This window comes from Theobroma cacao, chromosome 5 (genome assembly GCF_053813885.1).
Source record: "Theobroma cacao isolate CCN51 chromosome 5, ASM5381388v1, whole genome shotgun sequence".
Lineage (NCBI taxonomy): Eukaryota > Viridiplantae > Streptophyta > Magnoliopsida > Malvales > Malvaceae > Theobroma > Theobroma cacao.
The window spans coordinates 44042761-44068140 of record NC_142643.1 but is presented as its reverse complement, the minus strand read 5'-3'; the positions used below and the strand labels follow the sequence as shown (position 1 = coordinate 44068140).

At 34.2% G+C, this 25380-nt stretch overlaps 3 protein-coding genes, 1 long non-coding RNA gene and 1 pseudogene across 7 annotated transcripts; 4 read left to right on the top strand and 1 right to left on the bottom strand.

The window, feature by feature from the left end:
• The first annotated feature begins 1491 nt into the window (after window positions 1-1491).
• On the top strand, window positions 1492-3546 carry LOC18600013 (GDSL esterase/lipase At5g18430-like; annotated as a pseudogene).
• Window positions 3547-4885: 1339 nt separating this feature from the next.
• LOC18600012 (GDSL esterase/lipase At5g18430-like) lies at window positions 4886-6975 on the top strand. The gene is made up of 5 exons (XM_007030239.3): window positions 4886-5138; window positions 5251-5381; window positions 5549-5791; window positions 6185-6437; window positions 6552-6975. Exons 1-5 carry the CDS (start codon window positions 4886-4888, stop codon window positions 6782-6784), a joined length of 1113 nt encoding a protein of 370 aa, XP_007030301.3. The 3' UTR covers window positions 6785-6975.
• A 449-nt stretch (window positions 6976-7424) lies between these two features.
• On the bottom strand, window positions 7425-9869 carry LOC18600011 (uncharacterized). 2 transcript variants are annotated; one of them, XR_016026240.1, is made up of 2 exons: window positions 7786-9869; window positions 7425-7666 (listed from the first exon to the last, which is right to left on the bottom strand). It is a non-coding gene; the product is annotated as an uncharacterized LOC18600011 (long non-coding RNA). The 2 variants fall into 2 exon arrangements; XR_016026241.1 differs by having other exon boundaries at window positions 8175-9869.
• A 769-nt stretch (window positions 9870-10638) lies between these two features.
• Window positions 10639-11261, top strand: RR22 (response regulator 22). The gene is made up of 2 exons (XM_007030236.3): window positions 10639-10908; window positions 11085-11261. The coding sequence occupies exons 1-2, from the start codon at window positions 10639-10641 to the stop codon at window positions 11259-11261; spliced, it is 447 nt and encodes a 148-aa protein (XP_007030298.3).
• A 6725-nt stretch (window positions 11262-17986) lies between these two features.
• On the top strand, window positions 17987-25311 carry PTAC3 (plastid transcriptionally active 3). 3 transcript variants are annotated; one of them, XM_088806977.1, is made up of 13 exons: window positions 17987-18471; window positions 18759-18930; window positions 19030-19247; window positions 19651-19711; window positions 19824-19896; window positions 20256-20333; window positions 21720-21877; window positions 21975-22143; window positions 22650-23112; window positions 23234-23617; window positions 23895-24047; window positions 24410-24543; window positions 24858-25311. In XM_088806977.1, exons 1-13 carry the CDS (start codon window positions 18100-18102, stop codon window positions 25087-25089), a joined length of 2667 nt encoding a protein of 888 aa, XP_088663103.1. In that variant the 5' UTR covers window positions 17987-18099; the 3' UTR covers window positions 25090-25311. The 3 variants fall into 3 exon arrangements, with proteins under 3 accessions (XP_088663103.1, XP_007030296.3, XP_088663104.1); XM_007030234.3 differs by having other exon boundaries at window positions 23844-24047; XM_088806978.1 differs by lacking the exon at window positions 17987-18471 and having other exon boundaries at window positions 18854-18926; window positions 23844-24047.
• The last annotated feature ends 69 nt before the right edge of the window (window positions 25312-25380 follow it).

Below are 25380 nucleotides of genomic sequence, written 5' to 3'. Positions count from 1 at the left end.
CCATGGTTTAAGAACATCAGCTATCACCTGCTCTTAGTTCTAAACATGTGCAATTAGTTAATTGCCTGGTAAAATACAAGATGTCTACTGAATATTGATTGGTTGGATGTAATTTATTGCATTATGAATCCTTGCAGTGACTATGGGCGGTGCATGGAAGTAATTCTTTTGGGGGTTTGGGGTCTAACGTTCAATGTCCACCTCGCAAAGTTGTTTACACTGATCACATGGAAGCTAGCTAAAAAGCGGCTTACCTTTACCTTGTGTATTGAATGAGGATTGTCCATACGAGGAAGCTAAATTAATGGAACCAAATGAAGATTCATTTCCTTTTGTCATGATCCTAACTATAAAAGTGATGTTGGAATACTTTGAACAACCAAAAAATGTCATGAAGTGTGTTTATTGGTCTACTTTCCATTTCAAGCACGAGCAAGACTTCCTAATTATGCACCAGGACAACATTGTTTGACTAAAAGTATCACAAGCAAAAACAGAGCACGGACTTTTTAAGTAATCTGTTGCTGGAATTTCATTGTGCCGCAGAGACTTTACACTTACTAGGAGAGTCAGTGGTGGCTATTAACAAACACTCTCCTTTTCTAGATAAACATGTGTGAGCTCTGATACAAACAAGTAAGTTGATGCATTTGAAGCAACCTTCAAGCAGAAGATGTAATTTACGGATTAGAACAGTATGATTTCGTTTCTTATGACGAGGAATCTCTAAACATTAGTGCATGCACCTTGGTTACCTACTCCAATGTATTGGTTAACTTACATCTCCAGTCAACCTCTTTCGCTAGGCTAAACTGGTTTAAATAGAACCATTTGATTCTTCAAAGAAAAGTTTGAAAACAAAAGTTTTCTGGTTTTGATGATTGCATGATGTCAACAGACAGAAATGTATTCTTCAATTCTTTGATGTTATGCTATATTATTTGGAGTCATAAATGATTTACAGGGGAAATTTACTGTCACCAGAATGCTTGATGGTGGAACAGGCAATTTCCACCTGCAAAAGCAATCACAAAAAGGTGATAGAAAAGAAAAGAAAAAAAAAATTCTATCAGCTGTAAGATAACTTTCTTAATATGATAATACACATACTGATCTCATCAGTTGCACAAGTTTTTCTTTGCTATTCAATAACATTAATATTGAATTGCGCATCCCAGATTGATCTAGCATGGTGGCAAGTTTTGATCACCATATTTTGGTATGGTTGTAAGATATCAATATCTCTTCTAGGAACAATCTTACCACACAATAATCTGTCATGAAAATTTTAACTTTTCGATGGTATTTCATCATAGCTTAACGAAGTAGAAATTTTCTTGCCTTTGTTTTGGGGTTCCTTTTCATGGTGATTGCAGAAGCCTCAAAGCTATTTAAGAGCTTCCATTTATTCCAGTCTGCATCCAAGAAAATCTCTTCCAATCGAAGCTAAGAGTTTAAGAGCCTGTCAGAGGGTTAGGCAGAATCCTTTTAATGGCTATTTCGTTTGTGGTCAGTTCTTGGATAGTTTTAGGCCTTCTATTGGCTTTAGAAGCTGTTTTTATCCATGCTGAAGCTCGAGCATTCTTTGTATTTGGTGATTCACTTGTTGATAGTGGAAACAACAACTACCTTGTGACAACTGCTCGTGCAGATTCTTCCCCCTTATGGAGTTGATTACCCAACTGGCAGACGAACAGGCCGTTTCTCTAATGGCCTTATCATCCCAGACCTCATCAGTTAGGTTCCACATTGAGTTTTTAACTTTCTAATGGTGTTTGGTTGTTGCTCAACATGTAGACACATTTAAGTCATTTCTGTGCTTGTCAGGTCAGCAAATTGGTTTATCAGAACCCCCATTGCCATCCTTGAGTCCAGAGCTCAGAGGACAGAAGCTGTTTAATGGTGCCAACTTTGCTTCAGCAGGGGTTGTAATTCTCAATGACACTGGAATTCAATTTGTAAGTTTGCCACCCTTGTTACTGAATTCTCTATTTGCCACAGCCTATATACAGGACGAATCTTTGGTACTTTTTCTCCAACCTCTGCATGCATATTCCTATAAGAAGCAATAAGATTCATCAGCATATATCCAATTCCTATTCAAATTGCCTTTGGCTTATCACCTTTCTGACTCACTTTGACTGTTCCTTTACTTATATGCATTTCCCTGTGATGCTGGATACAACTTTAACTATATGAACTACTGTATAATAGAAACTTATATTCTAAATTGAAACTTTAACTATAACATACAATTTTCCATTTTGTAGGCAAGTATAATAAGAATGTTCAGACGATTTGATTACTTTGAACAATACCAGCACAGATTGAGCGCCCTCATTGGAGCTGAGCAGACACGCAGACTTGTAAACCAAGCGCTTGTCCTCATCACAGTTGGTGGCAATGATTTTGTGAATAATTACTACTTAATTCCCTACTCGGCAAGGTCTCTTCAATATAACTTGCCAGATTACGTGAAGTTTCTCATCTCAGAGTACCAGAAACTTTTGGTAGTAAATCCATTCCCTATCTTTACTTTCCAACAGTTTTTGTCCTGATATGCAAACAGTGCAATGTCACATTAAAGTTAGCACCATTTTTAAGGATGGAAATGAGTCCATGTGAATGTGAAGGCGGCAAATGAGCTTTCACAAGACATACGAAAAAACTTTGATTTGGGGGTGGGAGGTCCATATATATATATATTTTTGATAATTTTAACTACTTCTGTCCTATTTACATGTAAATTAAGTTCCCAATGTCATACATTTACGCAGAGAACTTAACCGGTCTCCAAAAGGCATGACAGAGCACAACAATATAATTGAGATAGTAAAGTACTTGACTCAGCATAGCATCAAGTGAGCTTAGCGTAATTACTCTTGTTTCTACATTTAACTCACCGCAGATGCTCTATCGACTGGGAGCACGCCGAGTTCTTGTGTCAGGCATTGGATGATTAGGTTATGTTCCAGCAGAATTAGCCATTTGGGGAACAAATGGAGGATGTACAGCTGAACTTCAACGAGCTGCTTCTTTGTATATCCCACAACTAGATCGGATGGTAAATGGACTGAACAGAAAAATTGGCAGAGATGTTTTCATTGCTTCAAATACACAACAAATGCACAGTGATTTTGTTAGTGACCCTCAAGCATATGGTGCGCCCTCATTCCTACCATTCCAGGCCACTATACAAACAGGCACATATAGCTTTATGTCATAAAATGGTTAAAACTTTACAGGAATGATTTTGAATTATAACAATATGTGCATTCTGGAATTTGACTTTGCATATGTTATGGTCTGCCAGGATTTACTACATCACAGATAGCATGTTGTGGGCAAGGACCTTACAATGGGATCGGTCTATGCACAACGTTCTTCAATTTGTGTCCAAACAGAGAGATTTATGCATTCTGGTATCCATTCCATCCCTCAGAGAAGGCAAGCAAGTAGATTATGCAACGCATCATGACAGGCTCTACCAAGTGCATGCATCCAATGAACCTCAGCACCATTATAGCCTTAGATTCCATGTCCTGATAGACACGTTTCCTTGACAACTTTCCAATCTCTATTGCAATGAATTTTATTTAGTTTGTTTGTCAATTTCTATTTGGTCTTGAAATTTCAATGGAAAGTTAAAATTTATCTGTATTTTTTTTTTTTTTGAAGAGTAAGCAGTGTCAAGACAGACATTTCATAAAACAAATAACTGAAATTGAGAGGCATTTCACTCCAAATTTCTAAGACTTCAACTAAGAGGCTAGAGCAGGAAAGCTAATGTACAGGATTAGGACAAGAGCCAAGTATCCACAAAATTAAGAGGATAATAATCAGAGAATTACTTCCAAATTCAGAAATTAAATCTTGAGAAGATCTTTCATGTACTTAAACACAACCATGTTTCCTTTCCTTAATTAAAGACAATGTTGTCAAGGCTATGTCTGGTCAAGAAATGATCTCTTGAGAAGATCATTTATGTACTTCAAACAACTATGTTTCCTTCTAAGTGTTTCCTTTTGTTTCCAATCATTACAGAACAATGTCAAGCCAACCATTTCCTCAATTACATTGATGCTCTTCCTGCACAAGATCAAATAAAGAGCTAAAGTGCATGCCTTGACAATATGACAAAACCCTAATTCTGAGTAGAAAATAACGTTGCAATCTACTTCCATCATCCATCTCGTACTGATAGTCCTAAGAATACAGGAGATAAATATTCTGATAAAACTACTGCCAGCAGAGCCACTCAGGCATTCTAGCCTTCATTTGAGAAGGGAAAAAAATTTTGAAAGTTATCTCGGTGGTTTTTAGAGAAAGCTTCATTTCTAAATGCTACCAAAAAGATTTAAAAGTAAAAAACAAGAAAAGTAGAGTCAAGTTGGATGAAAGAATATGGCTTGTTTCAAGCCATGATTCTCCCAAATTCTTTCATCCAGAAAATTTGCCAAATTTGTATATGTGTATGTACCACTGGTTAAAATGATGACTTTCAATGGTGTGCTTAACACACCAATGCCATGCTTAACTTCTATAATTGATCTAAACAAAAAGACTGAAGTATCATATAAATTCTTATCTTCCCTAGCCCACTGTGACTGGGAACCAGTTGCCATGACAGACAGATGATATCATGAAAAATACAACACTAGCAATAAATTTTCCTGAAAAGGTGCAATTCCATCTTCACATCTCTTGACGGTGATTAAAAAGGAATAGCAAAAGTTGGTACAAGTATACAACTACCAAAACAGCTTGCTTTATGCTTTGTAGCTTCTCTTTAATTCAATGATGGCTGAAATCCCAGCTCTATAAAGCAACCCCTTTATTTTCCTATACCCTCAGAAGAAGAAGTCGCCTTTGGTCTCTTGTGATAATGCTAATGGCTTCTTCATCAACATTTTTTGGTTTGTCGATGGTTTTGGTTTTCCTATTGGCCTTGGAGAGTATTGCTCCCTTAGCTGAGGCTCGAGCATTCTTTGTTTTTGGTGATTCACTTGTCGATAGTGGCAACAACAACTACCTTGCAACAACTGCCCGTGCAGATGCACCCCCTTATGGAATTGATTACCCAAGTCGAAGACCCACCGGGCGTTTCTCTAATGGCCTTAACATCCCAGACTTGATTGGTTAAGTTTCTAATAATAGTTACTGTCATGTTTTTGTCCTTATTCTTTTTAATGTTGTTATCTTGTCTACAGACAGCATAAATATGTTTAATGTCAATTCAATGCTTTCCAGGTGAGCAAATTGGCTTATCAGAATCCCCATTGCCATACTTGAGCCCGGAGTTTAATGGGCAAAAGATGCTTGTTGGTGCTAACTTTGCTTCAGCTGGGGTGGGAATCCTTAATGACACTGGAGTCCAATTTGTAAGTTAGCAGCTGATCTTCTCTCCTGGATAGAAGTTTGTATTACAAGAAAAAGAATTTTGTGCCATCATTGCCATGCCAACTTGTAAACTAGTTGCTAATGCTTGTTTGAATAGATATCATCTTTGAACAAGAAAAGCTGATAGAAGCCAATGTTGCAATTACAGGTAAATATAATAAGAATGTCTGGACAGCTGGAGTACTTTAAGGAATACAAGCGAAGACTGACTGCTCTCGTTGGATCAAAGCAAGCTCATCAACTTGTAAGCCAAGCACTTGTCCTCATCACTGTTGGTGGCAATGATTTTGTGAATAACTACTACTTGGTGCCCTACTCTGCAAGATCTCGCCAATATAAATTGCCAGATTATGTCAAGTTTCTCATTTCCGAATATCGAAGACTCTTGATGGTAATTTCCTTTAATTATTTTATTTGACAATTTTTCTTCCCTTGATCTGCATGACTGCATGTATGCGATGCACTGGCAGTCACAAGAAAGTTGGCAACACTGGAAAGTTAGTGGACATTAGTTCGTAAACATGTGAAGGAGGAACAAAATCTAGCATGCAACCAAGCACATGTTTCATGCTTGGCTTTTTCAAGCAAGCAAACAGCACTCAGTTTCTGCTTCAAATTTGTTATTAGCCCGTTTTGGTTCTTTACTCGGTTTAATAGTTCTCTATCAAAACACAGTTTGGACTTAAGCTATATCAGTTATTTTGCAAGACGATGCAAGAACTCAAGATACAAACAAGTACCAATGAGTTTATCAACCCCATTTTCTTCATCATTGTTACTGCAGAGGCTATACAAGCTAGGAGCACGCAGGGTTCTAGTGACAGGCACTGGGCCAATGGGTTGTGTTCCAGCAGAACTGGCTATGAGGGGCACCAATGGGGGATGCTCAGAAGAACTACAACGAGCTGCATCTTTGTACAACCCACAACTGGCTCAGATGTTAAATGGACTCAACAAGAATATTGGCAGAGATGTATTCGTTAGTGCAAATACTCAAAAAATGCACAATGATTTTGTCAGTGACCCTCGAGCCTTTGGTACTTCCCTAGCTTCCCAATTTCGACGCTACTTAATTATTAACAAAATCCTGTTTCAAACATGTGATTAGAACTTGTCTTTTCTAACTTGAACCTTTGTCATGGTTGGAACAGGATTTACAACATCACAGATAGCCTGTTGTGGGCAAGGACCTTACAATGGACTCGGTCTGTGCACTCGACTGTCAAATTTATGTCCAAATAGAGCTCTCTATGCATTCTGGGATCCATTCCATCCATCAGAGAAGGCTAACAGATTGATTGTGCAACAGATAATGACCGGCTCTACTGAGTACATGAACCCCATGAATCTCACCACCATAATGGCCTTGGATTCCAGGATCTGACATCTACCTTTTTTCACCCTTTTCGCTGTTCTGTCTGCAATAATCTGTTCCTTCACTGTCATAAATGTTATATCCAGCTTGTTTGCTTTGTCTTGAATATTTGTAATGGAGTTCAATATTGGATTGTAATGTTGGGCTTCCATTTTTAATGAAATGATGAGTAATTAGGCAATTAATGCCTTTAGTCTTTATCTACTTTTTGCTTGGTTTGATGGGAAAACAGCTTCTTTCCCTTTAATCCTCATTCATCCAACAGGAACAAGACTGGTAAAAGCCAGACTGAATTCCAAGTTCTTGATTCAAGAGTTTACCAAGGAAATATCAGTTACTAACATGGTGATTGGACTTAAGCAGGCAAGTTTGATCCAGCGTGGGCCATAATGATCAAGCCTAAGGCCACCTCTTCAAGGCCCAATATCAAATGGGCCTAACTAGAGCTTGCTAAGGCCCAACCCATTTATGAAAATTGATTTTAATTAACATATACAGATGTAGCTGTCATCCATCTATGTAGGACCCTTGAATGTTTAATCATTCCATCCAATGTTAATTTTATCTTTTCACTAGAGCGTTGCCCAGGCACTGCACTCGGGGCAGTCCATATTTGTCTTTATTTGATTGTTGAGAAGTTGGTAGAATAGATCTGGAATGTTAAATACATCATCATATAGAGTTGTTGGTGAATGTTTCAACTGTACAGAGCATTTTCTTACAAAAATACATCACTGTTAGATCAAGTGCACAAAAAGAAACCATAGCACCTCCAATTGAATGGCCTGCGATGATAAGGTCTCCCTAAAATTCTTTTGCTTTTTTAATAGCATTCAGAATTCTTGGGCATATAATTGTATTGTGGCAAGTAGTATAAAATCCATGGTACACCTAAAATAGTGAAAAAAAGATTAAAAATAGTAAAAATCACTCCAATATAAATTCACAAATTGAGAGGAATTTGTTATGCATATCATAGCATTAATTATGCCAGAGTACTTTAAATCTACCTGTTTCAATGAACTCCAATTAATAAATATACGCGAAGATATGGCTCACTGGTTGCAAGAAATAATTTGATAAAAGTAAATGAGTAATACACCATTTAATATCACTTGTTTTCTCAACTAAGCTGAAAATCTGTAAATTATGAAATTGAAATTTTACCCAAGACATGAAACTCAAATGGAAGTAATCTTAATCTTTAATATGGAATTTGACATTTTACTGATAATCACATCTAATAAAAATGCTTGAAAAAAAAATTCAAGAGAGATTCCTCATGTTGCCTTAGCTTGGTTTTTTTTTTAAAAAAAAAAAATTACTTCAATAGCATGCAAGGGGAATCCCCATTGCAGAGTTTAGCTTGATGTTGTTATGCTAAAACATAGTAAAATACCTTAGCCTCTTACAAAACGAAGGCTCATTCTCCACAGCAACTAAGAGATAAGACTGCCACCACAACACAAAAACACAATTATAAATAGCCTCGCGATAGAACAAAACCTTAAATAAAATCTCTAAGCTTATGGTAGGATATGTATTAGTTCAATCTCCTTCAAAACCTTATCTTTGGTCAATTGATTTGCACCATTTTGCATTAGTTATATTTAACATTGAAAAATGGTATGTGAATAATAAATAATGAAATCAAGAAAAATTATTTTTTACAAATACCAAAACCATTTGATTGTCGAATAATTTAATATTTTTTATAAAAAAAATAAAAATATTATTTATACATATATTTACGTTTCTTTGAAATCAATTTATGAAAAAATAAAAGTTCTTTAAACAATCAAACTATTCAACTACTATTAAATAATATTAACATAATAAATAACACACTTATATAAATATACATTTTATTGAAATTAGTAATTTTTTCTCATTCTTCTCCATTAAGAACCAAAATGGGTTTATCATTTTAATTCTAAACCAATCAAACAAAACTTTTACATTCAAAATCACTAATTAGTAAAAAAAGAAAAACTCAAATAACATGAATATACAAAATTTTCATATGAAATCCCTAATTATCCCAATTAACAATGTCCAAGGAAAAAATAATAATATCATCATAGGGAAATTTTAAGCACTCCAGAATTATGCCAATTAGAATTTTTTATTGCCAGCAAAAACAGACACACATAGGAGCATATGTGTTTTCATCACATGAGAGCCTTACAACAGATTACAAAAATTCAAATTCCAGAAACTGATCAAAGAAAAATCCATGAGAAGCAGAGACTTAGTATCTCACATCCATGTCAAGCAATGACAGAAAATAAATTTCAACAACTTATTGAAACAAAAAATATAAAGTATATAGACAACCCCAAAGAGAAAGTATACTTAAGAAATAGGTTAAGGAATGCGTCAAAATCCCACCAAAGTTTGGGAAAAATAAAAGTAATAACAGAAAGGGTTAAAAAAAAGTCTAACAGAGCAGGGGAGACAGAACTAAACTTGCATAGTAGACTGCAAAAAAGAGTTTTTTATTTGATAAATCCTTTGAAAGTTACCCTCAACAAACAAACCCAGTCATTGATGTTTCCCCATGGACAACCTGATTTCTTCTGGCAAGTATATAATAAAGCCTCTGAGTTAGTGGTCGAAATCTGAAAGTCACAAAATGAATCACAAAAGTTAAGAACTTAAAGGCAAGAAAGAAGAAAGAAATGAAGAATACAAAGATAGATAGATTCATACAGTAATGAAACCGAAATGTAGAAAAGAGAAAAAATACAAAATTGCAAATCAAAATAAAAATAACTAAAGAAACCAAAAAGAACAATGGGTAAACAAATCAAAAGACTAAACAAAGTTAAGAAAAAAATAAAAACCGAAAAGAGCAATGAAAAAAGAAGACATTAAGATGAAAAAATGGAGAAAGTAAAAAAGAGAAACATGGAGAAATTTAGGGAGAATGGAAAAATCTAGAAGCTAAACAATGGAGAAAGTAAAAGGAGAGAGGGAAGAGGAACCCAAAGGGAAAAGAAAAATCTAGAAGAATGGCACAAGGAAAAAACCAAAAAGTCATGACCTAAGCGTGGGAGACCTTTGAGGCTTCCATTTTTGTATAATTATAGATATGTCCAATTTTCAAATCTTGAAATTTATCATTTTTGTTAACTATTAAGTGTTTTTTTTTTTATAATTCAATTTCATATATTTTATATGCATGTATTCATACACATATATATGAGTGAGGGGATCAGGTCAAAAAATAAACACAGGCACAAGCATGTGTTCGATCCCTGATCCTTGATTTTTAAAATGGTGGGCGAGTGCAAACAAATACCCATGGTATTCGTAAAGGAAACTCTTAAGAGAAATGACCCAATTTGTAATAAAATCGTATTTATGTAAAAAATATCTTTCATTCTTAATTGCATAGATCTTATAAAGAAGATAATTGTGTCAGAATACTAAAAAGAAAAATAAGATTTTTGGATTTTTCACATCTCAAAATATATTTTGAAAGGGAAGAAGAATCCGAGCTACTAGATTACATCTTAAGTGCTTACAATCTTTTTCCCTTTCAACTTTTTAAAAAGAAAATACCACTGGTTTAAGGCTAAGTGACAAACTGCATATCTGGCTGCAAGCCCTCTAACCCTTCATGTATATCATGTGTCTTGAACACAAGACAAAAAGTATCACTTTCCATTGCCTATATAAATCTAGCTACTTAAAGACACATGCATTAGCAATTGAAGAATTCATTTATCAAGTAGCTAGTAAGGTAATCAACGCCATGTATATCAATTTTTGACCTGATACTTTGTAGTTGTGTAAAGTTGTCATGACTTGTTGCTAACAGTTTCAATGTGTTTGAAGAAGCTCAAGGTTGTAACACAATGGTACTTGGGAAAGGTGCATCAAGTTCACTGAGCAGAAAAATGGTTGATGGAGCTGAAGACATGGTTAGTAATTGCAACGATTTCACTGTGCTAGTTGTTGATGATGATCCTGTCATTAGGAAACTCCATGATATGCATCTTAAAAAGTTTGGACTAAGTGCTCAGGTGGTTGAAAATGGAAAAAGGGCTGTTGATCTTTGCCATTTTGGAGCTACTTTCAATCTCATTCTAATGGACAAGGAAATGCCTATCATGGATGGTGTTGAGGTATATACTAATTGTAAAAACATGTAATAAACTCTTCTAATTGTAACATTGGTCAATCAAATTAAAAGATATGAAAGACTTAAATATATCGAAAAATTATAATAAGAGGAATGAAGATTTGAAACTTAAAACTTATTTATGGATGTGTTAATTTGTATATGTTTTACATGTTACAGGCAACCAAAGAGTTGAGAGCTATGGGGGTGAATAGCTTGATCGTGGGGGTTACTTCTCGTGACTCGCAGTATGAGACGCAAGCATTCATGGAGGCAGGTTTGGACTTTTGCTTTGAGAAACCATTGACTGCTGATAAGATCAGTTTTATTCTCCAAGAGCTTAACAAGAAGAATTGATGAGTTTGGTTGAAGATATTTGACCATATACACTAGAAGTGTCCCCATGTGTTACGTTCGGGTCAAATAAAAGACTGCATAATGACTTAAGAGTTGTTGGTACCGAAGGAAGTGTTTATAGAAGTATCTATGCACAAAAGTTGTTATAGTTTTGACTACAAAGGGGAAGACCGTTTCATAGTTGTTTATAATCCCATACATTCATTAATGCTTATGAACAAAATTAGTATCATTTTGTGGTAGAGTTGCAGAAGTGATCTGTTGGTGCATTTTGATATATATGATGCTTGTTTTTGCAGATCTTTTCAATGGCATAGGTTGTGGTCCTATACAAAAATTAAGATTACAATGTTCAATTGATCATATTGTCTGTAGACAAAAAATACAAGGTAGTGCGGAGGAAAATTGTTATTGAAATTCCACAATTCGTTGGTACCAGCAAGTGGGCAAAAAGTCTTCAGTGAAGCCGTTCTTTCATCACTGGGTTGTTCTAGAAGATCCTCTACATGAGGAAAAAGGAAATAAAAACCTAGGCTCAGTAAAGAGTTTATCATCAAAGGATTGAAGTTGAGATAGATAATAAGATTAGGTAAAAAATACTAAAAGAGAAAGCAAACTGCAATGCAAAAATAAAGAAAATTCATATATTAGATAGCCATGTGCATGTGGTTATTTAAGGTCTTAAAATGGCTTGTGTTTTAATTGATTAGAAAATAGTTATAAGGGGAAACATATATGATTGTACTTTACATGTGAGAAATTATGATCATTATCAAAAGTACGATTGATAAAATTTGCCACAGTGATAGTAAGATATCATTACGTGAGAAACAAATTTAGTAAATAAAGGCTTGAGTTATAACAAATTGAAATAATAACATGATTAATGGGAGCTGAGGTGATAAAGACAAATGCAGAAGAGATGTTTTTTAATCAACCTTAGAGCATTTTTTTTTTCTTTTTGAGCTCAAAAGTGTAGAGCAAAAGGTTTTTAAACTATTTAGACATTCAAATAGCTAGTTCAGTAGAAACTCAGTCACGCAATTCCCATGAGAAAATGAGTTAAGTGAGTAGGTGTTTCTTAAAGAATAAGTTCACTGAACATGACCCGCTGTGAGGATTTCATTTGGTATTCCACTCAAGTGTCAATGACATATGTTCTCGTGTGATAATCGTGCAACTAGTTCTCAAACTTGAGACACCAAGTCATCTTGTATGAGGAGTGACATACTTTAATTTTACCTTTATGGGTTTGAAGGAGACCGGATGTCTAACCAGTGTGCTTTTGAATATGGCAAGAAGTGTGCGAAATTGAATGAGTGGTCAACTAGAGGATTCATTACCTTAAATGATAAAAGGGGATATATTTCATTTGTTCTTAATTTAAGATTAACTTATATAAACTATTTGGTCAAAGCATATAAGTTTGAGGAAAGTTGGTTTCCTAAATTCATAAGGTTAATAATAAATTATAAGAACTAATACGGAATGTCATAAGTAGACACTAAACCATGCTTAATGACATATCTGGGATATATGATGAAAAGACCATGTTGCATTGAGAGATTTATCACTGAAGGATTTTATCAAATTCTTTAATTGACTTTTTAACATTTTGGTGGTCATGATGAGTTGTTAGATACTACTCATAATTTATAAATATAAATCAATTATTGAATTGATATATGATTATGATTTATATTTATTACCAATATGTTAGAAGCCAAATAGGTGACATAGATTAAGTGATATGATTGAGATTAAATAAGAATAATCAATTAAGTTGAACTTAATTAAAATAAACCAAAAAAAGTGAAAAATTAATTAAGTTCATAGGGACTTAATTGAATAAAAATATAAATGCTGTGTATAAAATTACAACTAAGTTTGACTGTATAAATATGTTATATTAGCCAATAAAAATACTAAGTCTAAAGCCACATTTCTTAGCTGAAACATAAGAGAAAGAAAAAAAAATAGTTTTCTTGGTCTGACAAAAATTTAGTGTTCAACTAGACTTTGTTTTGGTCTTTTGTTAAAAATATAACTTACTAGCACAAGTAAAAAAAAAAAAAATCTACCTTGAGAAGGTCTTATTTTATCATTATGTAGATTACTGTTAAAAGCTAAACACTTGAATAATTGAAAATTTGACAAATCTCAAAAGTTAATAAACAAAGATTTCGACTAAACGGTTTCAAACTGTCTTTTGCGACAAGCCCATTTAGCGCTTTTGGTTTCTTGCTTCATCACAAGCAATCTTAGAATTAATTGACTCTTAGGTATATGATACTTGAAATTATGAGTGTTCATAATTAATCTTAAAATATTGCATGAAAGACACAAACAATTAATCCTAAGGCATTTGGCCATTTCTTTATATTAAGTATATGTTTTTATTTTCGCTGCGTTATGCTTTTAATTTTTTAAGCAATTTTCTATTTGAGTATGGGGCTGAATCCCAATAGTGGTATCAAAGCCTTTGTTTGATGTTTTTCATGTAATTTGCATGCATGATTCTTGGTGATAATTAATAGAATTGATTTGTGCATTGATTTGGTATGTATTGGTTTTGAAGAGTTTCTTTAAAATTTTGTTTTTCAGTTTTAATTTAAGTTTGGACAACATGTAATTAATTTATTAAAACATGTTTTAAAAGGTTTCAAATCATATTTAATTGAAGCATTAATGAAAGGACTAAAAGGCTTATGAAGTTAGGTTAAAACAGAATATTTTTGAGATGTTTTGAAGACTAGTATGTCGATTATTTTTGCTAATAGTGGGTAAATGTTATGAGCATTTTTTAATTGTTAAAAATTATTTTTATCAAATTAAATTATTGCATATTTCGGCCACCCTTAATTTGTTATGAAAAGGTTCATAAAAAAAAATTATGTTTTTGGGTTCCAAAACAATAAAGTTTCAATGCAAAATTTTGGGCAACTATGATCGGTTTTTGGTGGCTTAATTTTTCATGAATTTTATATTTAATTGTTAAACACAGTTGCTGAAAGTTTTCAACATCCTTGTTCATGAGTTTAACTAATTATTTATGGAGTTTTAAGTGCACTTAAACCTATTAATGGAGTGGCAATTGTTGCCTAAAATTTCCCTAGGGCAGGTAGCTAATTTAGTGGCATTAGATGCCATCTATTTTAATTTTAGGTGATTTATAAAGAAAAGGAAATTGTTTCCAATATTGTTAAAGTGGATTGCTAAAATTATGTGATATCATTGAACTTTTCTTAAAAATTTTGATTTTATTAAAAATTTTCAAAATTTGATAAGTCACCATTTAGGTAACTTAAACAAAATACAATTTAGAAAACTAATCCATGTTCTAAATGTTAGAAATTAAGATATTGTCTTAAATACATTTTAGGAAGCTTACCTAAAATAAAGAGGTTTTCAAAATTAAAATAAGTTTTAACTATGGAAGGAATTGAAATGGAAAGTTTTAAAATAGAAAATTTGTTTCAATGGATATCTATTTAAGGAATAGGAGTAAAATGTTTACTTTTAAGTGTTTTGAAAATAAGAATTTCTTAAATATTAAATTGAAATAAAACTATACCAAATAATTTGAGTCAAGCATTTTAAGTAAGTTAATTGATTTTTTCTCAAATAATACACATGATAGTAAAGTGATATTGAGCTTGCATTTATTTTTGTGCTTTTAATTGTGATTATAAAGCATGAGGGTGGTTATAGATTTAGACCTCAGATGATTAGGCCATGGATGGTTAAATTTATTTCTCATAGTATTTATTTTTAAAATAAGGTTTATGAACCCTTATTTCTATTTTTTGGGTTGTAAAATTCTTTTGTCATCATACTCCCATCGAATGTAACTTAAGATTTCTTGATTACAAAAGTAAATATAATTAGTTAAATCAAGATGTAAAACTATGGTTAGATAAAAAAAAAATTTGGTAACTTAAAGATAGAGATCCAAAGGCGTCATGGAAATTCAATGAGACCTTAATTAATCAATTGATAAACTAAATCCTTCATTTATATATTGAGTCACGTGCTAAGTATGATAAAGTTGCCTTCTATCATATAACAAAATAATTGGGTTGCTCTTTTAATCGGAGGCTTGTTGAGCCATTTAAGGCCAAACCTTTACATGAGTACTTTTGAATTATTAGTGGATCTTACACAATTAGTACTATGTTGTTCAGATGTGTCACACTTGATCACATCATATTGGAGGCAAAGTTAGGCAAAATGTACATGATACATTTAGATAAAGAATTGTCATCTAACTAACCTATGAGTTGTATGAGATATTATTTGTATGAGATATTATTGGTAAGTGAAGTTACCTACTTAATTAGTTTCATTATGACTTGTTTAGTCACTCAAGATCATGGTGAGATGAAAGGGATCCTAGCTCACTAAGAAGTTTAAAAGTGGAATTTTTCAAAATATTAGTGGAATGTTATTATTTTGATAAAATAGTGAGAATAATCATAAAATTGTACAAACTTATCTTTGTGATTACATCATTTGCGTTAATGACTTTTATATGTTGGTTTATAGAGGATATAAATCAATTATGGCGAATAATTTGTCACTCAAAAACATATTTGATGCAAACAAGTTGACAAGCTTGAATTCCATTGTTTGGTTTTGCAACCTTAAGATTATTTTGAAACAAGAGAAAAGGCATATGTTTTACATGATTCTATTCTTGAAAACCCTAGCGATGATGTTACATATGAGGAAAATGAGGTTTATAGAATTCATATGGATGATCTCGAACAAGCCACATGTTTGATGTTGGCTAGTATGGCTCCAGATCTTCAAAAGTAACATGAAGCTATAAATGCCCTGAATATTATCCTAAATTTTAGAGAATTGCTCACCAAGGAATATTGCACAGAGAGATTTGACATCTCAAAGGAATTATTCAGATGTAAAATGTCTGGAGGAAGTCTAGTAAGACCTTATGTGCTAAAGATGATAGGATATATCACTCGATTTGAGCAGTTGGGTTGAACCATAGATTATAATTTGAGCATAGACCTTGTACTTTTTTTATTGTCAAAGAGCTATTCACAATTTGTGTTGAATTTTAATATGAACAAGATTAAAGTGACTCTTTCAGGTTTATTGAATATGCTCACACAAGTTAAGAAAATCATTGCAAAGGAAAAACCCTTTGTACATCTTATCTTTTATAAGAAAAGTAAAAACAAGAAAAGGAAATTTTTTAAGAAAAATAAGAATGATAAGGCATCAATTTTGATAAGTATGAAACTTAGTGGTGGAGTAAACAAGGATAATGACAATGACAAAGGAACATGCCATTATTGTGGCAAATTGGGACATTAGAAGTGTAACTGCAAGGATTTTCTTAAATCCATTAAAGAAAAGAAACTTAAAAATGCTTCCACTTCAAATATAAATCATATAATGATTTATTTTACACTACTTGATATATAATATCCTACTCTTTATTAATAGTTCTAATATATATGATATATTATAGGAATTAATGACAAGGAATATAGAAACCGAAGAATGAAGAATGCAGACCCAAAGAGAAGAAAGGAAAGTTTTGGAGTAGCCAAACAAAAAAAAAAAAAACGAAAAACTCCTCTGCCAAATTTGAAAAGTAAGTCAGCAGACATGAAATGAAAGCATGAAAAGCAAGCTGAGCATGCCATCTTATTAAGGCCACACATGCGTCTATTCCGGATAAAAGTTGGGCACAAAATTTGATGAAGAAACACATGCACCACACGTGTGAAGGAAGAATTGGAAAAGAAGGAAGAAAGAGAAGAAAGTGGAAAAAGGCGAGGAGAATCAATGAAATGGTCACGTGGCCTTTAACTAAAAATCATGCAAGCACACACTCCGCCCAAGCTGGCCCTAACCTAAAACCCATCACCAAACCCGAGGTAGGGAAACCTTCTGAGAAACCCACGTGTCAAACAAGTAGGCAACCACTTGTCGACCTTTAGGAACTTTGCAGGAGCTTTCTTTAATATATAGTTATAGATAATATTAAATATGTGTAAATTTGCTTTTGGCCTTTGGTTACTAGTTTATGAAGAATTTTTATTTTTCTTAAATAAATTAACGGATACATTTATGTCTTTTATTTTAATAGTTAATTTCAATATCGTTTCTCAAATGATTCAAAATGCTAAGTTGCAATTTATCTGTCTTTATGCATTTTTTTTCTTTACCTTTTATTTTAGTAAGAAAAATTCATCATTTTAATTGATATAATAATAGCTTGAAATCTGTAAATTATACTAACTATTAAACAAAATTTCATGATTATTTGTCATATATTATTCAAACAAGAATGAGATAAAAATAATAAACTAAAAGCAATAATAGCAAACGATCCCCTTGCAATCCTCTTTAATTTTTTTTTTTCAAGATATCTACTTGAATTATCATCACTCATCAGCCTTTAACCATCATTTTCTTAAAATTAAACTTCACCTAATTCAAAAATTACACTTGATTTTTCGATTTTGTTATTATATAAACAGAGACGAATTCTTTAACTATAAAAAAAGGCAAGGTAAGGGTATTTACATAAATTTCATAAATTCAACTCGTAAATAATTTTTCTTCATAATAAAAAAATTATCCAAATAAATAAATAAATAATTTTAATCTAAGAAAAATATAAAACGAAATTTATGAAAAAACTTGTTTAAAATCTAAAATAGAAAAAGAAATAGTGCGATGGGAAAAAAAAAAAAAAACCAATAGTGCTGCTTTCTCTGTCCAACGTTCGAATCGAAAAACCCCCCATTTTTTTCCTTAAACCTCTCCCCCTCTCTGTCTTATCCATTCCCTCCCAAAAGAAATGTCCCTCTTTCTCTCTCACACTGTCCTCCCTTCGACTCCCCCTCTCTCCCGCCACCGAAACGCCGTCGTTTACGCTGCTGTATCCGCCCCAAAGCGAAAGCCATCACCCAGAAGGAAGAAGCGCCAATCCCAACAGAAGAAAGACGACGACAATGCCACTCTCTCTTCCTCAAACGCTGCCGTTTCGGCCCTCGAGAAATCGCTCCGTCTCACCTTCATGGAAGAGCTTATGCAGAAAGCCAGGTCCCGAGACGTCGCCGGCGTCTCCGATGTCATTTACGACATGATCGCCGCCGGCCTCACTCCCGGCCCCAGGTCGTTCCATGGGCTTGTCGTTGCTCACGTACTAAATGGTGATGTTGAAGGCGCGGTATGGTATAATTCGGCAATAAATATGCTTTTTTTTGTTGAGTGGAAATGAATGACTTTTGGCTTTTTGCATTGAAAACTCAAATGGCTTTTTTTTTTTCTTTTTTTGGGCAGAAATGCATGAATTTGGATTCTTTGATTTAAAAAAAATTTGTTTTTTAGTGGGAATTGATAAAATTTTCTTCTTTGATAAAAAAATCAATTATTTATTTGAATGCAAATGTTAACTCAAACAGGTTTTTGTTTTGGTTAATATTTTGAACAAACTTTTGGTAATTTGGAATGTAGATGCAAGCATTGAGGAGGGAATTGGGTGTGGGTGTTCGTCCTCTCCATGAAACGCTTGTTTCAATGATTCGTCTATTTGGGTCTAAAGGCCTTGCAACCAAAGGCTTGGAAGTCCTTGCAGCAATGGAAAAGTTAAACTACGATATTCGTCAAGCTTGGATTATTCTTGTTGGTACAATGTTTAACAAACACCATGAACTGTGTTTTTATGTGTGTTATTATCTGGATATTCGATAATTTTATTCTTAGTTGTTGAAGTTTCCCTCCACAGAGGAGCTTGTTAGGAACAAATATATGGAAGATGCCAACAATGTGTTTTTGAAGGGTGCCAAAGGTGGGCTGAGAGCTACAAATGAGCTGTACGATTTAATGATTGAGGAGGATTGTAAAGTCGGGGATCATTCTAATGCATTAGAAATTGCCTATGAAATGGAGGCTGCTGGACGGATGGCAACAACTTTTCATTTCAATTGCCTTCTTAGTGTGCAAGTGAGTTTTCTGATTGTGTGTTTGGTGTTTTGACCTTCTTTGTTAACCCTTCAAATGGAGTTTGAGTTTTGCAATTCAGTGCTCTAATAATGAGTAAAAGCTATTTGCATTTGATTTTTTTTGTAGTTTACGTTCATTCAAACTTTTGGGACTGTGTGTGTTTTGGTTGATGTATGTAATTTACAATGTTTGTTTGGAGCCAGCTAACTATATGGAAATGTGATGATGGCTTTTTCATATAGTGACTTTTATCCTTCAAAGAATGGAATTGTGATAGCGCAATAAGAAAGCATCTTTAAGTATTTGATGGTTTCCATTAGTCGCTGTTTGTTGGAATCCTTTCCCCACTCTTTGTTAGATATCTGCTAGTTTATACTGATTTCCATCTGTTTCCTTTATTTAGGCCACTTGTGGGATACCTGAAATAGCTTTTGCAACATTTGAGAACATGGAATATGGAGAAGGTTCTCATTTATTTTAGTTACTTCTTTTTGTTGCTTTGACAACATTTGAGGACATGAAATGCTTCAATTGTTCAAGGTTTGTCTAACATACATTATTGTCTTTGGATAACAGAATATATGAAACCTGACACAGAGACATATAATTGGGTGATTCAAGCATATACTAGAGCTGAATCTTATGACAGGTAATTTATCTAGCAAATCACTTGCGATGCCACTTTCTTTATTTGGGGCAATGTTTCTGCTGGTAGACATGAAAGCTTTCAGTCTATTTATTTGACAGTCATCTTGTTTAGTATAAGAATTTAATGATAATTTTCATATGGAAATTTGAATAGCATAGAAATTGGTTATTAAACTCATAATTAAGGAACCTTTACTAAGTTGAGTCCATAAATCAAATTTACCAAATTATCCAGTTATGGCTTTTTAGTTCCATTTCTGGTGGGATGCTGAGTGGTTCTTAAGTTGCTTATAACTTAATGGTATATGCTATAGAGTCCCTTACATCACTAAATATTTTGAATTTTGATATGAATTGCAGGGTGCAAGATGTGGCTGAGTTACTTGGGATGATGGTTGAAGACCACAAGCGTGTGCAGCCTAATGTGAAAACCTATGCGTAAGCAAAAGTCTTTTTTTCCTATTATTGGTAAATATTTGAAGCATTTTTCTTGGCGCATATGCCTTATTGTCTTTATTTTCTGTGTAAAAGTTAGAAAAGTAACCTTTGGTGCCATTTTATCTTGCAAATTATTGTGAGTAATAGTCCAAAGGAATTGGATTGTTTTACTTGTTTACTCTTGTCATCTGTTAACCTGGTTTATTTAGCCATAGTGTAAGCTTCTGCTGTTGCCATTCCTCTAAATCTTTGGTTTGTAGATGGCAACCCAACTTGTTCCTCACATGCAGGAAAACTTGGTGTAGTCATTGATCAAATTTTAAGCTGTTTAGAATGGAAAAACCCTTGCTTCTTGGTGGCATGAATAATTTCTCTCTATTTCTTACAACCCTTTGATCACTCAAGCAAGGTGAGATTTGGTCCTATTAGAGGCATTCCCCCTTCCCCTTCTCACCCCCTTTTCCTTGCCATGGTGGAAAGTGTGAGATACTTTGGAACAAACCATCAGTCATATTTTATCCATAAATTCCAATTACTTAGTATTCAGCTAACTCAGGATGCTCCTAAGAAGTAGGTGATCATGACCATGAAACTGCATAAAATTGTTTATGCTGCTTGTTTAAACACTTCTCATAAGTTTCATTTGTGAGATTTTGCCTGTTTAGCTTTTTCTGCTTTCCCTTTTGATTTAATTGATTTGTCAACCCATTTTTAAGTGATTTAGCTACGCATTTGTCACCTCTTTTTTTCAACTCCAGATAAAATTTGCCCCAAAAATATTATGGAGTTGCTCTAGGTGTTGCACAGCCTTATTATGTAAGCTGCAGAAGGTTGATGGACCAAACTTGTCTGAAGATTTCCTTTCTGTTGTTTTTGTTCTTGATCCTGTTTGCTGTAGTGTTGAATGCATTGATTGTCAAAAGTTATCTCTTGTTGCATTTTGTTAATAAGTTGTGTTGTTTCTTTTGATTTCAACTTAGGAAGGATACCCTTGCTGCCAGAAAAATTCCTACACATAAGTTTGCTTTAAATTATGGGGTTCACACATGATTACCCTTCATATAGATTGATATACGACTGGTCTGTTGTTCTTACATGGAAACAATGCATTATCTGCCTTACTTGAAAGTGATTCCTTGGTTGCTTCTGAGATTCAAATATTGATTTACTTGATTAATTTAGAAAATACTTTTCTAGGTGAAAGCAGCCTTTATTTGTCTTCTCTAGTAAATTTCATTAATGCAATGTGCTTCAACTAGATGCTTTTACATTCACTTTTTACAGTCTTGATCAATTGCAACTTTCATAGTGTACTGCCTCCCTTTTCTTTTTTTCTACTATTTTCATTTTTGTCCATGATAGATGATGTCATGCTCACATGTTCAGGCTGTTAGTGGAGTGCTTTACGAAGTACTGTGTTGTAAAGGAAGCTATTCGGCACTTTCGTGCTCTAAAGAAGTTTGAAGGGGGGACAAGAGTGTTGCAAAATGAAGGAAACTTTGATGATCCACTTTCTTTGTATCTTCGAGCATTATGTCGAGAAGGTATCTAGGTATTTTTGTTATCTATATGGTCAAATAAAGTTAATCTTTCTTGGCTGTAGATTTAATGTTTATTACCTTGTACTCATGCTTGGATCAGGAAGAATTGTTGAATTGCTAGAGGCTTTGCAAGCTATGGCCAAAGATAACCAACCTATTCCTCCAAGAGCTATGATTCTAAGCAGAAAATACCGTACACTAGTTAGCTCATGGATTGAACCTCTACAAGAAGAAGCTGAACTTGGATATGAGATTGATTACATTGCTAGGTGTGCCTTTTTATCAACAGTCAAGTCAGCTGCAATAACTTAACAATCTATTTATAGTTTCCCATTCATGCCTTATGTGCCTTACTGGAAGATTTCTAAACGTTAAATTTGAAGTTGTCTTTAATGCTTGACCATCTTTATTCGTAAATGGCTATGAAGAGAATTTGACATTATGTGCTTGGTTTATATTGATTGTTTAACTGAAATGTAGCTTTTACTGTAATAGTTACATAATGAAGTTTAAATCTCACTTCATGCTGGATAATGCATAGAATGCTACCTTCATCATCCTCAGAATAGTCAAATTTTCAAGCATGGTTTTATTGAACCGTTTTGCTTCTGTTCAATTTCAAAATTAATCGACTCCTATGTATCATTCACTTAATACATTGTGGCATACCTTAATTGCCTGAAAATTTTCTATAATGCTTTACAATTCAGACTGTCAATAAATCGATGATTGATGATTTGGTGATTTTCTTAATACTTACTGTCTTTGAAACCAGGTACATTGAAGAGGGTGGGCTTACTGGTGAGCGCAAGCGATGGGTGCCTCGGAGGGGAAAAACTCCTCTAGATCCTGATGCTGCTGGATTTATATATTCAAACCCTATGGAAACCTCCTTCAAGCAAAGATGTCTTGAGGACTGGAAGTTGCACCACCGGAAGCTTTTGAAAACCTTGCAGAATGAAGGACTTGCAGCTCTTGGTGGTGCATCTGAATCGGACTATGTGAGAGTCTCGGAGAGGTTAAAGAAAATAATAAAAGGTCCTGACCAGAATGTTTTAAAACCCAAGGCCGCTAGTAAGATGATAGTATCTGAGCTAAAGGAAGAGCTTGAGGCACAAGGTCTACCAATTGACGGAACAAGAAATGTTCTTTACCAGCGTGTGCAAAAAGCGAGGAGAATAAACCGCTCACGTGGTCGGCCTCTTTGGGTTCCTCCTGTGGAGGAGGAAGAGGAAGAGGTTGTAATTTATTAATATATTTTGTATCCACAAAACCATATCGTTTGCATATTGAATTTTTCATTCTAGCATTTTAATTTATGCATTCAATATTTTTTTTTCAATTGCATATCTCTTGCAGGTTGATGAGGAGGTAGATGAGCTAATTTCACGGATCAAGTTGGAAGAAGGAAATACAGAGTTCTGGAAACGCCGCTTTCTTGGAGAACACTTGAATGTTGATCATGTGAAGCCTATCGATGAGGGTGAATCAGAACCTGCAGATGATGAGCTGGATGATGGCGATGTTGTAGAAGACGCTGCAAAGGATATTGAAGATGATGAAGCTGATGAAGAGGAGGAAGGAGAACAAGCTGAAAGCCAAGAAGGAGACAGGATTAAGGATAAGGAAGTTGAAGCTAAGAAGCCTCTTCAGATGATTGGGGTTCAATTGTTGAAAGACTCTGACCAAACAACCACTAGATCCAAAAAATCACGAAGAAGGTCTTCTCGAGTTTCAGTAGAGGTGGGAAATATAATGTTGCTATGATTTCTTATGACTTGTCTTAGTGCCCAGGATGTTGCAAATGCAATATATTTCAAGAAAATCCATCTGTTGCCTACTGCATAAACTGATGTGTGGTGACAGTCAAAATTTGCCTTTTTTTATCAAAGAATTCTTGAGACATTCATCTCCTATATATATTTATGCTTGCTGCTAGAGATGCATCTCTTTTTGCTTGTGGATGCAGGATGATGATGATGACGATTGGTTTCCTGAGGATATTTTTGAAGCATTTCAGGAGCTCAGAGAGAGGAAGGTGTTTGATGTAGAAGACATGTACACAATAGCCGATGCTTGGGGTTGGACGTGGGAGAAAGAACTGAAAAATAAACCTCCTCGAAAATGGTCACAGGAATGGGAAGTTGAGTTGGCTATTCAAGTAATGCAGAAGGTTTGTTCTTATTTCCTGCTTAGTTAGGTCCTCAATAGTCGTATCTTGTAGTTTCTTCTCCTTGTTTGTACTCATTTCTCTGTTCATCTACATCTATCTCAATTTTGTAAACAAAAATTCTGCTTTGATGGACATGTTCTATCACATCATAAAGTTTTTCTCCTGTTTCATGGCAGCCTAATAATATATTCACTTCTGCATTGGTTAAAATTTCCTGCTTCTTTTAGATCAGGCAGCACATGAAATTGCATTGACATGTTGCAATTTTTTTCCCATGCTGGATAATTATCATGCCCCCAAGTGTTGGCATCTGTATGTGCTCACATTAACTGATGAAATTTAATATATATATAATTTTTCAGGTTATAGAATTGGGTGGAACACCCACTGTTGGGGATTGTGCTATGATACTGCGTGCAGCTATAAAGGCTCCTATGCCTTCAGCCTTCTTGAAGATCTTGCAGACGGCACACAGTCTTGGTTTTGTCTTTGGGAGGTATGTCATGGTCCAATATCTGATTAATTAAGGTGACGGCTTACATATTAGGCTTCATTTTTTTTCCCTCTTCTAAAGGGGGGCTGAGGGTGATCGGCACAAGTGCTGGGAATAAGCTATTGAGTTCTTTAATTGTCTTTCAAACTTGTATAATTGAAGAATCTAGAAATGAAACTGGATGGTACTACTTAGGCTGTGCACAAAAGTCTGACTCAGAGCTCTACCAGATTTTTCAAATCACTTTCATGAGACTGTATTACATGGTTGGTTTCATTTAGATTAGCTTTCCATCTAATTTTGTTTCTTGTATGCAGTCCCCTCTATGATGAAGTAATCTCGATATGCGTTGACCTTGGAGAACTAGACGCAGCCATTGCAATTGTTGCAGACCTGGAGACTGCTGGAATTGCAGTCCCTGACCAAACCCTTGACCGGGTTATTTCTGCCAGACAGACAGTTGACACTGCTGGTGGTGATGTGTCATCATCATCGTCATCCTCAACAACATCATCATCATCATCCTCAACAACATCATCATCATCATAGCAGCAGGTGTATAATCCAATTCTCATGTTGTATAGTTCTAACTAGCATCATAATCAAGCATTCCTTATTTGGATTTGCAGCCAGCTAACATTTCCATTGCTGCAAAATTCAGAGCATATTGTAACTGTAAATTATTTCAATATTTTGTTCATAACTGTATTCTTCCCACTAATTTCACCTGCCAATCTAAGCAAATATACGTGCAGCCATGTTGAAGGTGAATACCCTGTGCATATTGCCACCATTTCTTTGTAAACTCTTACATTTAAATCGTGGCCTCAGCTAACTCTG

What these genes read in the sequence shown, in the direction of transcription:
- LOC18600012 (XM_007030239.3), top strand. Translation starts at nt 4,886, where the DNA reads ATGCTAATGGCTTCTTCATCAACATTTTTTGGTTTGTCGATGGTTTTG. An exon ending in ATGACACTGGAGTCCAATTT is followed by an intron (nt 5,382 to 5,548) that starts GTAAGTTAGCAG and finishes TTGCAATTACAG; the next exon opens with GTAAATATAATAAGAATGTC. An exon ending in AATATCGAAGACTCTTGATG is followed by an intron (nt 5,792 to 6,184) that starts GTAATTTCCTTT and finishes TTGTTACTGCAG; the next exon opens with AGGCTATACAAGCTAGGAGC.
- RR22 (XM_007030236.3), top strand. Translation starts at nt 10,639, where the DNA reads ATGGTACTTGGGAAAGGTGCATCAAGTTCACTGAGCAGAAAAATGGTT. An exon ending in CTATCATGGATGGTGTTGAG is followed by an intron (nt 10,909 to 11,084) that starts GTATATACTAAT and finishes TACATGTTACAG; the next exon opens with GCAACCAAAGAGTTGAGAGC.
- PTAC3 (XM_007030234.3), top strand. Translation starts at nt 18,100, where the DNA reads ATGTCCCTCTTTCTCTCTCACACTGTCCTCCCTTCGACTCCCCCTCTC. An exon ending in CCTAATGTGAAAACCTATGC is followed by an intron (nt 20,334 to 21,719) that starts GTAAGCAAAAGT and finishes TCACATGTTCAG; the next exon opens with GCTGTTAGTGGAGTGCTTTA. An exon ending in TCGAGCATTATGTCGAGAAG is followed by an intron (nt 21,878 to 21,974) that starts GTATCTAGGTAT and finishes TGCTTGGATCAG; the next exon opens with GAAGAATTGTTGAATTGCTA.